The sequence below is a fragment of the Heteronotia binoei genome, chromosome 5 (assembly GCF_032191835.1).
Source record: "Heteronotia binoei isolate CCM8104 ecotype False Entrance Well chromosome 5, APGP_CSIRO_Hbin_v1, whole genome shotgun sequence".
NCBI classification, from domain to species: Eukaryota; Metazoa; Chordata; class Lepidosauria; order Squamata; family Gekkonidae; genus Heteronotia; species Heteronotia binoei.
In genome coordinates this window covers 2,438,353-2,454,641 of record NC_083227.1, presented here as the reverse complement: position 1 = coordinate 2,454,641, position 16,289 = coordinate 2,438,353, and the positions used below count along the sequence as shown (strand labels likewise).

Sequence of the window (16,289 nt, the reverse complement as noted above, 5' to 3'; positions counted from 1 at the left end):
GGAACCATCTGTGAAGATGGAAGCGGAGTTCTCTGAGGAAGAAGGGTCTCCTTTGGAGGAAGAGCAGAAGGCGCAGGCCCAGGAGCGTGCCCAAGAGGCCCTCTCACACGGTAAGGCTGCCTTGTGCCCAGATTTGGGCCCATTGTGAAATTGTTGGATAGAAGGTTCAGGAAAAGAGGAAAAAGGAAATACTTCTATACAACACACAGAGTGGACTTCTGGGATTGGCTGCCATAGGATATAATGGTGGCCACTCGCACACATGAAGGGATTTGTGGAGGGCAATTTCTTTCTCAGTAGAACTTTGTCGGAATTATAAGGGAGACCGGGCCATGTTTGACTTTTCTTTATTCTTGTATATTAGTTTGAATTAGCTGATAACTCTCTGTAAGATTGTTTTTCCCATAAGCCTCTGCTCTTTTTTCTGGCAGCCAGTTTTCCTAAGCTGAGTTAGTGTGAGCTCGCTCACAGTTCTTTAGGCCTTGGCCCACACATTTTTGTCTCAACTCAGAAAAAATGGCCCCAAACTACTTTATGCAGTGGCTCACAACTTTAATGCTAGTAGCATAAGAACATAAGAGAAGCCATGTTGGATCAGGCCAATGGCCCATCCAGTCCAACCTCTGTGTCACACGGTGGCCAAAAAACCCAGATGCCATCAGGAGGTCCACCAGCGGGGCCAGGACATTAGAAGCCCTCACACTGTGCCCCCCCACAAGCACCAAGAATACAGAGCATCACTGCCCCAGACAGAGAGATCCAACAATATGCTGTGGCTAATAGTCACTGATGGACCTCTGCTCCATATGCTTATCCATTTGCCTCTTGAAGCTGTCTATGCTTGTAGCCGCCACCACCTCCTTTGGCAGTGAATTCCACATGTTAATCACCCTTTGGGTGATGAAGTACCTCCTTTTATCAGTTCTAACTCGACTCTCAACAATTTCATCGAATGCCCACGAGTTCTTGTATTGTGAGAAAGGGAGAAAAGTACTTCTTTCTCTACTTTCTCCATCCCATGCATAATCTTGTAAACCTCTATCATGTCACCCTGCAGTTGACGTTTCTCCAAGCTCAAGAGCCCCAAGCGTTTTAACTTTTCTTCATAGGGAAAGTGTTCCAACCCTTTAATCATTCTAGTTGCACTTTTTCTAATGCGTCTGTACCTTACCTGCATGTCTGAATAAACACAACCATTTTGAACTTAAAATGGATTATTTAAGAACCAGGGGAAGGACTGACAGAATCACTGCCCAGAAAATAGAGTTCCATCTGTACCTTGTGGCTAATAGCCACGTGTGGACGTCATCTCCCTACATTTATCCTACCCACTCTTGAAACAGTTCATGCTTGTAGCCACCCCCACATCATGTGGCAGTGAATTCCCCGTGTTAACTAAAGTATTCCTATCTCACATGGCTTCCGTTAGAGGGACTCCAGGCGGCTCAGAGAATAAAAGTTGGCAGGGACCCCCTGGGAGCTTTGGAGGTGGGGCAATTCGTGGCTGTGACGTCTCACCCCACTGAAAAGCTAGACGTGACATCAGAGGATCAGCAGACACTCTGGAAACCCCGTGATTTTACCCTCGGGTTTTCAGACCTGCTAATGTCACATCTGGGTTTTTGGACGCTTCTGATTGTGATGTATCTCTGATCTCATTTCTCCACCCCTCCCTCGAAACCCAGACTCAAAGGGCCGACAAGCAGGAGAATCACCTTCCGGGGACTTTTGTCTGATCGAGCGGAGATGCTGTCACAGTTTTGAGCTCTGGAGTTCACAGGATGAGTGTCACAGAAGTCTGAAATGTGATGGCAGTGTTTATAATCCTCTCCCCCACCCCCGGCCTTACGGGAACCTGAGGCTTCTCTTTCACCTCCCCCCCCCCAAGTTTACTCAGAATTTCAGTGCGCAGGGCAGGGTTTCACATTGCATGAAGCAGGATTCAAACAAGCAAAGGAAGTATGAAGTCTCTGCTAACACCCTCTATTCCAAAATTCTCTCCCTCACAGGCAGTGAAGAGACGGTGCTGAGTCTTTGTGGAGGAGTGGAAACGGCTGCTGCCCCTGCAGTCCAGGTAGGGGAGATGAGCAGGCGGCCGCCTGAGTTCCCCCCTCTTCCTCAGGGGGCCTTTTGCTCCTGCAGTTGCTGCTTATGTGTCTGAGCGAGAGGGGCTCTGAAGGCCGCTCCCTTTACCCCCCTGGAAAGCTCTCCATCCTGCACCAGCCCAGAATGCCCCTGTCCAGAGTACAGTCTTCACTGGGACAGATGAGGAAACCTGCTTTTTCTTTCAGGGCCCTTTTTCCTTTGAGGAGGTGGCTGTGTTTTTCACCGAGGCTGAGTGGGCCCTGCTGGATCCAGACCAAAGAGATCTCTACAGGGAAGTCATGCTGGAGAACTATGGGAATGTGGCCTCTCTGGGTAAGGATCTTTCAAAGGTGCGAATTGCTGCCATTGTGATGATGTGTGAATCAAGATATGGAACAGCAATAGGTCCTTGTGAGGCTTGGTCCTGTACTCCCCCCCCTCTGGAGGACTCCAGGAGCTGAGTGGGCTCTGAGATCAGCCGACACACCGGGCTGGTCCAGGGGCCACTGTGGTCAATGTCGTGGCCAGCAGTAGAGGCAGGGTGGGTGTAGTGACCTGAGGTGGAGACAGACAAAGGTCTCGTTTCACTCTTCCTCCTCCTCTCTCGCTCTCCCAAAGAAAGCAGAGGTGTACAAGAGGTTGCAGTGGAGACAGACGATGTCTGGAGACAGACGATGTCTGGGGACAGTATTAAGGGAAGTTAAGCTTAGGAAAAGATTCCTGGAATAAGTCAAGAGAAAAGCCAGGCGAGGAGTCCTTGGCAAAGAATCATAAACAGGGAACATGCGCGGAGGTCTTACACAAATTCCAATTATTGATGAACTTTTCTTGCCAAAGATGATGTCCACCTGACAGCAATGAAGATCCTGTGAATTTAGGGGGAGGGGTTTGTGAGTTTCCTGCATTGTGCAGGGGGTTGGACTAGATGACCCTGGAGGTCCCTTCCAACTCTAAGATTCTATGATTCTTTGGGAGGTGGTGGGCTCTTCTTCCTTGGAGGTTTTTCAACAGAGGCTAGATGGCCACCTGACAGCAATGAGGATCCTGTGAATTTAGGGGGAGGTGTCTGTGAGTTTCCTGCATTGTGCAGGGGGTTGGACTAGATGACCCTGGAGGTCCCTTCCCACTCTAGGATTCCTGACCATTAGAGCGGTTCCTCAGTGGAACAGGCTTCCTCCTGGGGAGGTGGTGGGCTCTCCTTCCTTGGAAGTTTTGAAACAGAGGCTAGATGGCCACCTGACAGCAGGCCAGATGGCCACCTGACAGCAATATATAGTCCATAGGCTTTTTTTATTTTTCTTTATAAATGCGGGGGGGGGGGGGGAGAGTGAGAGCACTTATTTTTAAAACTCCAATAAATTTGTAGTGCCCTCCTTCTTTCAAAGTGTATTTGCACCTAGCCCAAGGTTCTGTGCATTTGCACTTGCAGTTCCATTGTGTGAGCTTTATGTTCAAAGGCTCTCCTAACCCTCTTCACAGGTTGAGGGGTGGAACTGAATCCCATTTATTGAGGGTTTTGTATTTTGTTAAAATAGTTTTCTACTCTGTTCTTTTTTCTTACAAAAGGACACAGTAAATATCATTAGTTTTGTTTATTCTGCTTGTACACGATTCTATCCAGATGGGCTGTCAAATAGAGGTACACATAAGAAAGTTGTAGTTAATTGAGAGCAAAAAATGTCCAACCACATAAAAATAATATCTTGGAATTGCAGAGGTTTAGGAAATTGTATAAAAGCTAAGAGAATCTCAAACCTCATGTATAAAATGAAGGCAAACATTCTGTGTCTACAAGAAACTCATTGTAAGAAAGTGAGCGATCCCATCTTGAAATCTAAATGGTTTTCACAAAGCTTCCAAGCTCCAGGCTCATCCAAAGCGAGAGGAGTTGCCATATTGATTTCTAAAAATATCCCTTTCCATTGCAAAAACACCTTAGTTGACCCCCATGGTAGATTCCTGTTCCTCAATGGTATTTTAGATGGCTCACCCTTAACTATAGCGTCAGTTTATGCCCCAAACAACAACCAAATGGAATTTCTGGAGACTGCTTTTTCTAAACTAAATGAGTTCAAAAAGGGGGAAATAGTGTTGGGAGGTGACCTTAACCAAATAGATGATCCCAAATTAGATAAAACTTATAAAAATAGAATTGAGGCCAAAAGGGTACAAAACTCACCTAAATTACAACCTTTGTTCTTAAAACATGACCTGAATGATGTATGGAAAACTCTGAACCCAAGAGTAAAACAATATTCTTTTTTCTCTCTGGTCCACAACATCTACTCTCGCATTGACTACATACTCATGTCTAGTGGTTTACTGCGGCACACAACGGAGGCCGATAATGGCTCTCAAAATTTGTCAGACCATTCACCTATTTCAGTGTCCATCGACTTAAATAACAGAGATGACACCAGCCGCTCATGGTCTTTAAATTCTTTATTATTAAATGACAAAAGTTTTTGTGATCTAGTTGATAAACAGATTGTAGAATATTTTCGTTTTAATATTTCATGCGGGGTGAAACAGGAACTAGTGTGGGATGCATTTAAAGAGGTCATGCGGGGTACTCTCCTCTCTTTGGCGACTCACTATAAAAGAGAAAAACAAAAGACTATTGGTGAACTACAAAACAAAATTAAAGCTTTAGAGCTGAGACATATGCGATTTGGTGGGAAAAAAACTTAAAAAAAACTAGAATTTGAACGCAAAAAATTAGCTTTACTAGAAACTTCTCAAATCCAAAAACAATTAATGTATTTAAAGCAGAGATATATTACCAAACCCCCCAAATATTTAAGACTACTAAAAAATAGAATAGCCAAAAAACAGAACTCTTCGTTAATCCATGCTATAAAATCCTCAAAAGGTGAGATGCATTTAAAATCAAAAGAGATTACGGCACAATTCTTAGAATACTATAAAGAACTTTATAATTCTAATAACCCACAGATGAGTAACATCAATGATTTTCTAAATAAAATTAATTTCAAATCTAAAATTTCTGAAGAACACTTAAATTTTTTGGAAAAGCCTATAGAGAGTATAGAACTGCAACAAACCATAAAGGCTATGAAAAATAATAAGGCTCCAGGAAATGATGGCTTGACATCAGAATTCTACAAAAAAAATTTTACCTAACATATTGGTCCCTCTCTTAGATACATGTAATTCGGTGCTTACCAGAGGCTCTATGCCTGACTCATGGAAGGAAGCAAGAGTGATAGTCCTTCCCAAACCAGATAAAGATAAATTGAATGTAAGCTCATATAGACCAATCTCTATACTCAATCATGACTTTAAAATTTTTTCCTCTACTCTAGCTGCTAGACTAAATAAAATCATCTCTAATTACATTGATAAGGACCAAGCCGGATTTATTCCGGAAAGATCAATAACGGACAACAGCAGGAAAACTCTGAATATTATTAACTTTTGTAGACACACTAAAACAGAGGCGGTCATGCTTTCTCTTGATGCCGAAAAAGCCTTTGACAAGGTGGAAATTCCTTTTCTAAAGGCGGTCCTTACAAGGATGGGATTTGGCCCTAATTTTTTGTGTTCAATACAAGCCATTTATGCAGAACCCAAAGCTTTTCTGTCTATTAACAATTATAATTCTAGGAGTTGGACACTTTCCAGAGGTACGAGACAAGGCTGCCCCTTGTCCCCAATTTTGTTTGCCTTGTCCTTAGAACCCCTAGCCATGGCTGTGAGATCTGATCCAGATATAAAGGGAGTGCTTATCGGCTCTCATAAAACTTCATACAAACTAAGTTTGTTTGCTGACGATATGATATTTTATTGTACAAACCCCATGCCATCATTAAATAAACTAATTTCCTTAATTGATGACTTCGGAAGAGTGTCAGGGTTCACAATAGATTTTCAGAAATCAGAAATATACCCTATTTGGTTGGGACCCGACTTGGAATCCAAATTAAAAAGCGCTTTTCATTTCAAATGGGTGAAATCTCATATTAGACACTTGGGTATTTTAATCCCTTTGGATCTACAAAATCTTTTTTAGAGATAATTTTGATCCTCTGTTAAAAGGTATATCAGCAACTTTTAAAGACTGTGAGAAACTTGCATTGAGCCTACTAGAAAAAATAGAACAAATCAAGGTCTTTATCCTTCCAAAATTCTTATTTTTATTTCAGAACCTCCCCATTGCTATCAAATCAGAGATTTTTTAAAAATGGAAAGCTTTATTTCTAGATTTTATATGGGGGAAAAAAAAACATAGGATAGCCTACTCGACCTGAGTGAAACCTTTATCACAGGGTGGACTGGCACTTCCAGACTTGGAGAAATATTACTTGGCGGCACAACTAAAATATATTTTGCTATACGCAGCTCCTCAAATTGATAAAGACTGGGTGAGTATTGAACAATCCTATATAGAACCAAAGTTGTTATATGAAATAATTTGGAATAAGCCTACTTCACGTAATTTAAATCTTCAATTCAATCCGTTTTTGAAAGTAACTCTGAATACTTGGGATAGATATAGAAATTTATTAGCACCACATCCATCCCCTGCTACAGTTTTTTGGGGGCAGGACTGGTTTCCTGCAGCAAAAGATTATGCAAGTTTCAAGAACTGGAAAATGGCTGGTATTCTCAGATTTAAACAACTAATTATAAATAATCAAATGAGATCTTTAAATAATCTGGGAAAAAAAAACCTTTTTCAGGCAAACTGGTTGCAATATAATCAGTTACATCATCTACTCCACAACCCAAATATTATTTCCCAATTAAATAGACCCTTGAGTGCATTTGAGGAAGCTATGATGGATTCGTTACCCAAACTGAAAGGAAAGACGGCAGTTATTTATAAAGAACTAAGCAATTTAAACATGCCCTTAGATAGTTCCATCATGAAGGCCTGGAACAAAGATTGTGGAATTACTATTACTCCAGACTATGGTCTTCTAAACTGTGGTCTTCTTATTTATTCCATATTCCCATTTTGAACTTGAGGTTACAAAACTTTAAAATTTTCTCTAGATGGTACCTGACACCGTTACAAATATATTATGCTAAAAGATCAAAAGACGCCAAATGTTGGAGAGGGTGTGGTCTCTTGGGCTCCTTTATCCATTGCTGGTGGGAATGTCCAGTCGTAATGGAATTCTGGAGAAAAATTTTGCCCACTATTGAACGCATAATTGCTCATAAAGTTCCCTTTACCCCAGACTCCATATTGCTCAACCTTTGGAAAAACGTGGAAGTGCCTAGATACAAGAGTGAATTGGTTGCATTACTCATCTTAGCGGCAAAATTAGTAATAGCCCAACATTGGAAGGCTTCTGTCTTACCTATTAAACGTGTTTGGTATTTAGAAATTTGGGACCTAGTAGTAATGGACAAATTAGCTATTACCATAAGAAATTCTGAAACACCCGATACAGGCCAGGTAAAAAACTTGTTTGTGGAAAAATGGTTTCATTTTTTTGACTATGTACAATCTGAACAAAATACACTGTGTAAATTACCGGACAAGTACTTGACTTTTGCGTTATATTAGAACTACACTCTGCTTGGCATGTTCTGTAAGGTGATGGCTCATGGATAGATTCTATGTTTGTTAGTGTTATAGTTGATGTTTGTTAACTGCTATATATGTTATTATTCTAATAAAAATTTTAAATTGAAAAAAAAAAAGGAAGAACTTCCTGACCGATTCCTCGGTGGAATAGGTTTCCTCGGGAGGTGGTGGGCTTTCCTTCCTTGGAGGTTTTTCAACAGAGGCTAGATGACCACCTGACAGCAATGAAGATCCTGTGAATTTAGGGGGAGGTGTCTGTGAGTTTCCTGCATTGTGCAGGGGGTTGGACTAGATGACCCTGGAGGTCCCTTCCCACTCTAGGATTCCTGACCATTAGAGCGGTTCCTCAGTGGAACAGGCTTCCTCCTGGGGAGGTGGTGGGCTCTCCTTCCTTGGAGGATTTTCAACAGAGGCTAGATGGCCATCTGACAGCAATGAAAATCCTGTGAATTTAGGGGGAGGTGTTTGTGAGTTTAGAGTGGTTCCTCAGTGGAACAGGCTTCCTCCTCAGGATTTGGTGGGCTCTCCTTCCTTGGAGGTTTTTCAACAGAGGCTAGATGACAACCTGACAGCAATGAAGATCCTGTGAATTTAGGGGGAGGTGTCTGTGAGTTTCCTGCATTGTGCAGGGGGTTGGACTAGATGACCCTAGAGGTCCCTTCCCACTCTAGGATTCCTGACCATTAGAGCGGTTCCTCAGTGGAACAGGCTTCCTCCTGGGGAGGTGGTGGGCTCTCCTTCCTTGGAGGATTTTCAACAGAGGCTAGATGGCCATCTGACAGCAATGAAAATCCTGTGAATTTAGGGGGAGATGTTTGTGAGTTTAGAGTGGTTCCTCAGTGGAACAGGCTTCCTCCTCGGGAGGTGGTGGGCTCTCCTTCCTTGGAGGTTTTGAAACAGAGGCTAGATGGCCACCTGACAGCAATGAAGATCCTGTGAACTTAGGGGGAGGTGTTTGTGAGTTTCCTGCATTGTGCAGGGGGTTGGACTAGATGACCCTGGAGGTCCCTTCCCTCTCTAGGATTCCTGACCGTTAGAGCAGTTCCTCAGTGGAACAGGCTTCCTCCTGGGGAGGTGGTGGGCTCTCCTTCCTTGGAGGTTTTGAAACAGATGCTAGATGGCCACCTGACAGCAATGAAGATCCTGTGAATTTAGGGGGAGGTGTCTGTGAGTGCAGGGGGTTGGACTAGATGGCCCTTGAGGTCGCTTCCAACTCTTCTATGATCCTGATCCTGTGAACAAAGGCAGATCTTGAGAAGGAGAGCAGGAAGTGTTCCATTTGTGCTTAGTTCTCATGGCTCTTTTTTAAAATGATGTATAGATGGTATATGACTCCTAAAAAGTTGGCAAAGATGAACAATAAGATGCCAGACAGATGTTGGAAATGTAAAAACCATGAAGGTTCTTTCTACCATATATGGTGGACTTGTGAAAGAGCAAAAAAGTATTGGCTGATGATTCAACAAGAAATTTCTAGGATCTTGGGAAATGAATTTAAGAAAATTACAGAGACTTTTCTGTTGGGATTACAAATGGAAACATTTCCAAAAGAAGATAGGACATTATATGCACAGTTGTGGAAGCAAGAAAAAATACCAGAGAAATGGGAGTGGATTGTAAAAGTTATGACATGGAGTGAAATGGACAAATTAACAAGAATTTTAAGAGACTATGACTTAGAAGTTTTTAAGATGGGAGTGGAAAAAGTTCAGAAGATATGTAGAAAATGAGTGGAAAGTAACAGGACATTGGACAATTTCTGTTACCATATGTTACTAAATAAAAATTATTTTAACTATAGAGATACAAGATATTAGGGAATGATAGATGGACATAGATGCAGTGAAGGTCCAGAGATTCTTGAATGATACTTTGAATGCGAGCAAGAGGCCAGCCAAAGTTCTGTAATCTGCTCTAAAGTTGCATCAAAGGATATCACACAGGTGTTTATGAAAGTAGTGTTTCTATCTCATTTTTATACTATATTAATTTGTATTGTTATTCTTATACCAATAAAGGCTATCTTGACTTGAAATAAATCACACAGTCTATGAACATGAACACGAAGCTGCCTTATACTGAATCAGACTCTCGGTCCATCAATTAAGACAGAGTTGGAAAAGTTTAGAAGATATGTAGAAAAAGAGTGGAAAATAAAAGGACATTGGACAATTTTTGATAATGATTAAGTTTTTAAAAAAGAAGAAGAATATAAAATTTTGTTTACCTTTAAGGGTACCTTTAAATATTTGCATTTTAAGTAAATAACACCGGCGGGGGTCAAGTAACGGGGGGAGGGGTAGGTAGAAAGTAATATATGGGGTAGATAAAAGAAGTTTTTAAAGATGTAAGAAATAGATTTATTACCATATGTTACCAATAAAATTGTTTTAATCCAGACTCTCGGTCCATCAAAGTCAGTGCTGTCTACTCAGACTGGCAGCGGCTCTCCAGGGTCTCAAGCTGGGGTTTATCATGCCTATTTGCCTGGACCCTTTTTAGTTGGAGATGCCGGGGATCGAACCTGGGACCTTCTGCTTACCAAGCAGATGCTCTACCACAGAGCCATTGTCCCTCCCAATAATAGCAATTATATACCAGGCAGAAAAAGTGTGCAAGCTAAAGGCAGCCACTCTTGACTATTAAGATTCCCAGACCTGGTGTGCAACGTGAGAAGTCTTCCACGGGTGTTCAAGGTCATCTGATCAGAGCCAGACGTTACCACGGTTACCAGATAACAGATCCATGGCTAACATCTCTCTTCTGTGCATCTTGTGAAAAGTTACTAGCAAGCAGAATGCCAGAGCTAATACTGTCAGATACACGTTTCCAAATGGATGTACATTTAGTAAAGGAAAGAATGAATATACATCCATGGCTGTATGATTATACAACACTGCAGGAATGGGTATAAGTGACTGAATATGAGTGAACAACGCCCTGACTCTGGAATCCAATTGTCAGGGAACCTGATAGTGTTTATCATGGATTTGGATGAAGGAGTAGAGGAAATTTATTTATTTTTTCGTATTTATATCCCGCCCTCCCCGCCGGAGCAGGCTCAGGCCGGCTTCTTGGAGAGCCAGTTTGGTGTCGTGGTTAAGTGTGCGGACTCTTATCTGGAAGAACTGGGTTTGATTCCCCACTCCTCCACTTGTAGCTGCTGGAATGGCCTTGGGTCGGCCATAGCTCTGGCAGAGGTTGTCCTTGAAATGGCAGCTGCTGTGAGAGCCCTCTCCAGCCCCACCCACCTCACAGGGTGTCTGTTGTGGGGGAGGAAGGTAAAGGAGATTGTGAGGCACTCTCTTTGGAGTGGAGGGCGGGATATAAATCCAAATATCTTCATCTTCTTATTCTTCTTAAATTTGCAGATGATATGAACTTGGGAGGGTTAACAAATACATTAGAAGACAGGGTCAAGATACAAAATGATCTTGACAGGCTGGAAAAACTGGGCTAAAATGAATAAAATGCATTTTAATGGGGATAAATGTAAAGTTCTAAATATAGGATGGGGTTGACTTGTCTTGAAAGCAGTATGTGTGAAAGGATCTGCGGGTCTTTTTGAACAGGACTCAGCAACATGATGCATTATCTAAAAAGGTGAATAAGATTTTGAGCTGTAACAAAAGAAGTAGAGCATCCAGATAATGCAAAGCGATGATATTGTTTTACTCTGATCTGGTTAGACCTCACCTACAGTATTGTGTTCAATTCAGGGTACCACAGTTTCAGAAAGATATAGACAAACTGGAACGTGCCCACAAGAGGGCAACAAAAAGATGAGGGGTCTGGAGGCCAAGTCCTTTGAGGAAAGGTTGAAGGAGCTGGGGATGTTTATTCTGTAGAGGAGGCGGCTGAGAGGTGATATGATCACCATCTTCAAGGACTTGAAGGGCTGTCATCTAGAGGATGGTGTGGAATTCTCTTCTGTGGCCCCAGAAGGTAGGACCAGAACCAATGAGTTGAAATTAAATCAAAAGAGTTTCCGGCTCAACATTAGGAAGAACTTCCTGACTGTTAGAGCGATTCCTCAGTGGAACAGGCTTCCTCGGGAGGTGGTGGGTTCTCCTTCCTTGGAGGTTTTTAAGCAGAGGCTGATGGCCATCTGACAGCAATACTGATTCTGAGAACACGGGCAGATCTTGAGAAGGAGAGCAGAAAGGGTTGCATCCGTGCTGAGTTCTCATAGCACTTTCTTACATGTACAGGAAAATGCCAATCAGTGCTTTGGGGGTCAGGTAACTGGCTGAGGGTTCCAAAGGATTTTTGTTTTATCCATCTTCTGGGCATGGAGCAGGGATCGCTAGGACTGTGGGGAGGGAGGTATTTCTGAATTTCCTGCACTGTGCAGGGGTGTGGACTAGATGACCTTGGAGGCCCGTTCCAACTCTATGATTCTATGGTTGGAGGAATAGATTCTTGCCACTTTTCCCCTTGAAGTATATTTTGGAGGTTTTGGGGAAGGAAGGGATAGTCTGAATATAGGAAAAGCTCTGCCGGAGGACTGGCCAGGGAAAGGTTTTAATCAGTAGCACAGGAGACAATATGCTTGGTGGCTTGTCTTCTTGTGTGAGTTTTGATTCAACCTCTGCCTTTATTCCAGCAGGAAATGGTGAGGAGTCAGTTGGGAAATTTCAGGGATTGTCACAGAAAACAGCCAAGAATGAAAAGGCCAAAGGAAACTTCAGGAATAAAGAAGGACCACAGAAGCAGGAAGGAAGCCATGGAGTGAAGAGGATGGTGAAGTCCATTCCTTGCCAAGGAGGGGGCTTCAGTGAAATCCCACCCCATAGCCGTCACCAGTGGACTCCTTCAGGAGTAAAGCCATTCATTTACTCTAAAAGTGGAAAGACATTCTCCATTGGGAGAAAGGGTAACGTTTGTTTTCCAAAGCACAGTATAATGAACGCATGGAAATGCAGTTATTGTAGAAAGTGCTTCAGATACAGACCACAGCTCCTTGTACACCAAAAAATACACAGAGCACAGAAGCGTTTTGAATGCTCAGAGTGTGGGAAAAGATTCAGTCAGAGTGGCAATCTTCAACAGCATCAGAGAACCCACACAGGGGAGAAACCTTTTGAATGCTCAGAGTGTGGGAAAAGATTCAGTCAGAGTGGCAATCTTCAACAGCATCAAAGAATCCACACAGGGGAGAAACCTTTTGAATGCTCGGAGTGTGGAAAGAGATTCAGCCGGAATGACTGTTTGCAGAAGCATCTTAAAATCCACACAGGAGAAAAACCTTTTGAATGCTCAGAGTGTGGAAAGAAATTCAGTCAGAGTGGCACTCTTAAGCTGCATCAAAGAATCCACACAGGGGAGAAACTTTTTGAATGCTCAGAGTGTGGAAAGAGATTCAATCAGAGTGGCGGTCTTCAGTATCATCAAAGAACCCACACAAGGGAGAAACCTTTTGAATGCTCAGAGGGTGGAAAGAGATTTAGTGTGAATTCCAATCTTCAAAAGCACCAATGGACCCACATAAGGGAGAAACCTTTTGAATGCTCAGAGTGTGGAAAGAGATTCAGTGCGAGATGGACTCTTCAAAGGCATCATAGAACCCACAAAGGGGAGAAACCTTTTGAATGCTCAGAGTGTAGAAAGAGATTCAGTTGGAGTTCTAGCCTTCAGAAGCATCAGAGAACCCACAGAGGGGAGAAACCTTTTGAATGCTCAGAGTGTAGAAAGCGATTCAGTTGGAGTTCTAGCCTTCAGAAGCACCAGAGAATCCATACAAAGGAGAAAACATTTGAGTGCTTAGAGTGTGGAAAGAGATTCAGTCGAAATGACTGTCTGCAACAGCATCTAAGAACCCACACAGGAGATAAACCGTTCGAATGCTTCAGGTGTGGAAAGAGATTTCGCTGGAGTGGCCAACTTAAAACACATCAAGGAACCCACACAGGGGAGAAACCTTTTGAATGCTCAGAGTGTGGAAAGAAATTCAATCAGAGTGACCTCCTTCAACAGCATCAAAGAACGCACACGGGGGAGAAACCTTTTGAATGCTCAGAATGTGGAAAAAGATTCAGTCGGCGTGGCCATCTTCAACAGCATCAAAGAACCCACACAGGGGAGAAACCTTTTGAATGCTCAGAATGTGGGAAAAGATTCAGTAAGAGTGGCCATCTTCAACAGCATCAAAGAACTCACACAGGAGAGAAACCTTTTCAATGCTCAGAGTGTGGAAAGAGATTCAGCCGGAGTGGCCATCTTCAAGAGCATCAAAGAACTCACACAGGGGAGAAGCCTTTTGAATGCTCTACATGTGGGAAAAAATTCAGTCAGAGTGGCCATCTTCAAGAGCATCAAAGAACTCACACAGGAGAGAAACCTTTTGACTGCTCAGAGTGTGGAAAAAGATTCAGTCAGAGTGGCCATCTTCAAGAGCATCAAAGAACTCACACAGGAGAGAAACCATTTGAATGCTCAGAGTGTGGAAAGAGATTCAGTCGGAATGACTCTCTGCAGCTGCATCTAAGAAACCACACGTGAGAAACCTTTTGAATGCTCAGAATGTGGAAATAGATTCAGTCAGAGTGACCTTCAAGAGCATCAGGGAACCCATACAGGGAGAGAAACCCTTTGAGTCCTTAGAGCGTGGAAAGAGATTAAGCTGGAGTTGGGCTTTTTGCCAATATCTACAAACTGACACAAAGAGGAACTTTAGGCCGGGAAAAGAGCCCTTCTCTTATTTCACAAGTAAAAGTCAACCACAGTCCACAAAAAGTGGGAAAACAATATAAGCACTTGTTGTATATTTAATCTACACAACAATCTTACCCAAACCAAGAGGAAATGTTACAAATGATCAGACTACAGAGAGAGCTTTAGTCCTGTCTGAAGTTCTCAGATAGATCCCAGAGGGAAGAAAGGAAAGATGGGCCCTGCCAGCTGAAGCAGGCCCAAGATCAGCTCCTGTCTTCTTTAGCAGGGTGGATTCCACACAAGGGAGTATTAGACGTTAAAAAGGCCAAGATTTGTTTTAAATTCATTGTGAGGCCTCACTCTAGGCCTTTTCTAGCTAAAAAAGAAAAATCTTTCTCTGTCTCTGTGCTGAGATAAGAACACAGTGGAAAGAAGTGCTGTTTCATGATGACCTTCCACGTTGCCAGAATTAACAGCTGGATGCAGGTGGGACGGATGTTGTCCCATTCAGTTCTGATCACAGGACGTAGGAACTTTCTCTAGAATCCAGGAACTTTTGGCGAAGCTTTGAAATATAGTTTTTTATTAGTAATAAGGATCAAGGCCAGATATGTGAAAAACAAGAATCACTGTCAGAATCTCCAGATTCAGCCGGAGTGGCCATCTTCAACAGCATCAAAGAACTCACACAGGAGAGAAACCTTTTCAATGCTCAGAGTGTGGAAAGAGATTCAGCCGGAGTGGCCATCTTCAAGAGCATCAAAGAACTCACACAGGAGAGAAAACTTTTGAATGCTCAGAGTGTGGAAAGAGATTCAGCCGGAGTGGCCATCTTCAACAGCATCAAAGAACTCACACAGGAGAGAAACCTTTTCAATGCTCAGAGTGTGGAAAGAGATTCAGCCGGAGTGGCCATCTTCAAGAGCATCAAAGAACTCACACAGGAGAGAAACCTTTTCAATGCTCAGAGTGTGGAAAGAGATTCAGCCGGAGTGGCCATCTTCAAGAGCATCAAAGAACTCACACAGGAGAGAAAACTTTTGAATGCTCAGAGTGTGGAAAGAGATTCAGCCGGAGTGGCCATCTTCAACAGCATCAAAGAACTCACACAGGAGAGAAACCTTTTCAATGCTCAGAGTGTGGAAAGAGATTCAGCCGGAGTGGCCATCTTCAAGAGCATCAAAGAACTCACACAGGGGAGAAGCCTTTTGAATGCTCTACATGTGGAAAAAAATTCAGTCAGAGTGGCCATCTTCAAGAGCATCAAAGAACTCACACAGGGGAGAAGCCTTTTGACTGCTCAGAGTGTGGGAAGAGATTCAGTAGCAATGGCCATCTTCAACGGCATCAGCGAACCCACACAGGGGAGAAACCTTTTGAATGCTCAGAGTGTGGAAAGAGATTCAGTCAGAGTGGCAGTCTTCAGTATCATCAAAGAACTCACACAGGGGAGAAACCTTTTGACTGCTCAGAGTGTGGAAAAAGATTCAGTCAGAGTGGCCACCTTCCAATGGGATTCATTGGGAAGAGAGGTCTCAATTTTGTGAATTTGTAGATAAAGTTGAAAATTTTTATATGTCCCTGGCAAATGATGCTCATATAAGATGATTGTGGAGACTACCTTGTTTTTTCTTTCTTGTATTTTATTTCGCCTTAATAAAGGTCACATCTCAACAAAGAGGTAGCCTGCCGTTCTCCCCCAGACTAAAGGTGGATTTCACAAAGGGAGTCAGTACACAGTCAACAAGATGAGACATTCAACAAACAATATAATAAGATTAGCGTTACTGTAAGATGACTTGAACTGGATATAGATGTCTGTACACAAGTGCTAGAAGAATCTGAGGTAAAATTAGGGAGTTGGAATGCTTAGTGTTGGGGGAAAATATAGACATCGTGGGCATTTCAGAAACATTGTGGATGAGAAGAATCAGTGGGACACGGTGATTCCTGAATATAAATTATATCAGAAGGATGTGGGGGGAAGGGT

The 16,289-nt window shown here is 42.7% G+C and overlaps 1 protein-coding gene across 1 annotated transcript; it reads left to right on the top strand.

Moving 5' to 3' along the window:
* The first annotated feature begins 16 nt into the window (after positions 1-16).
* Positions 17-15,854, top strand: LOC132571386 (zinc finger protein 420-like). The gene is made up of 3 exons (XM_060238182.1): positions 17-110; positions 12,255-14,142; positions 14,945-15,854. The coding sequence occupies exons 1-3, from the start codon at positions 17-19 to the stop codon at positions 15,852-15,854; spliced, it is 2,892 nt and encodes a 963-aa protein (XP_060094165.1).
* Positions 15,855-16,289: the final 435 nt, after the last annotated feature.

Bases quoted from the DNA above. Each gene is read 5' to 3' on its own strand.
- LOC132571386 (XM_060238182.1), top strand. From the start codon at position 17: ATGGAAGCGGAGTTCTCTGAGGAAGAAGGGTCTCCTTTGGAGGAAGAG. The intron at 111-12,254 runs GTAAGGCTGCCT...TTATTCCAGCAG, and splicing joins CCAAGAGGCCCTCTCACACG to GAAATGGTGAGGAGTCAGTT. The intron at 14,143-14,944 runs GTGAGAAACCTT...CAGAATCTCCAG, and splicing joins CTGCATCTAAGAAACCACAC to ATTCAGCCGGAGTGGCCATC.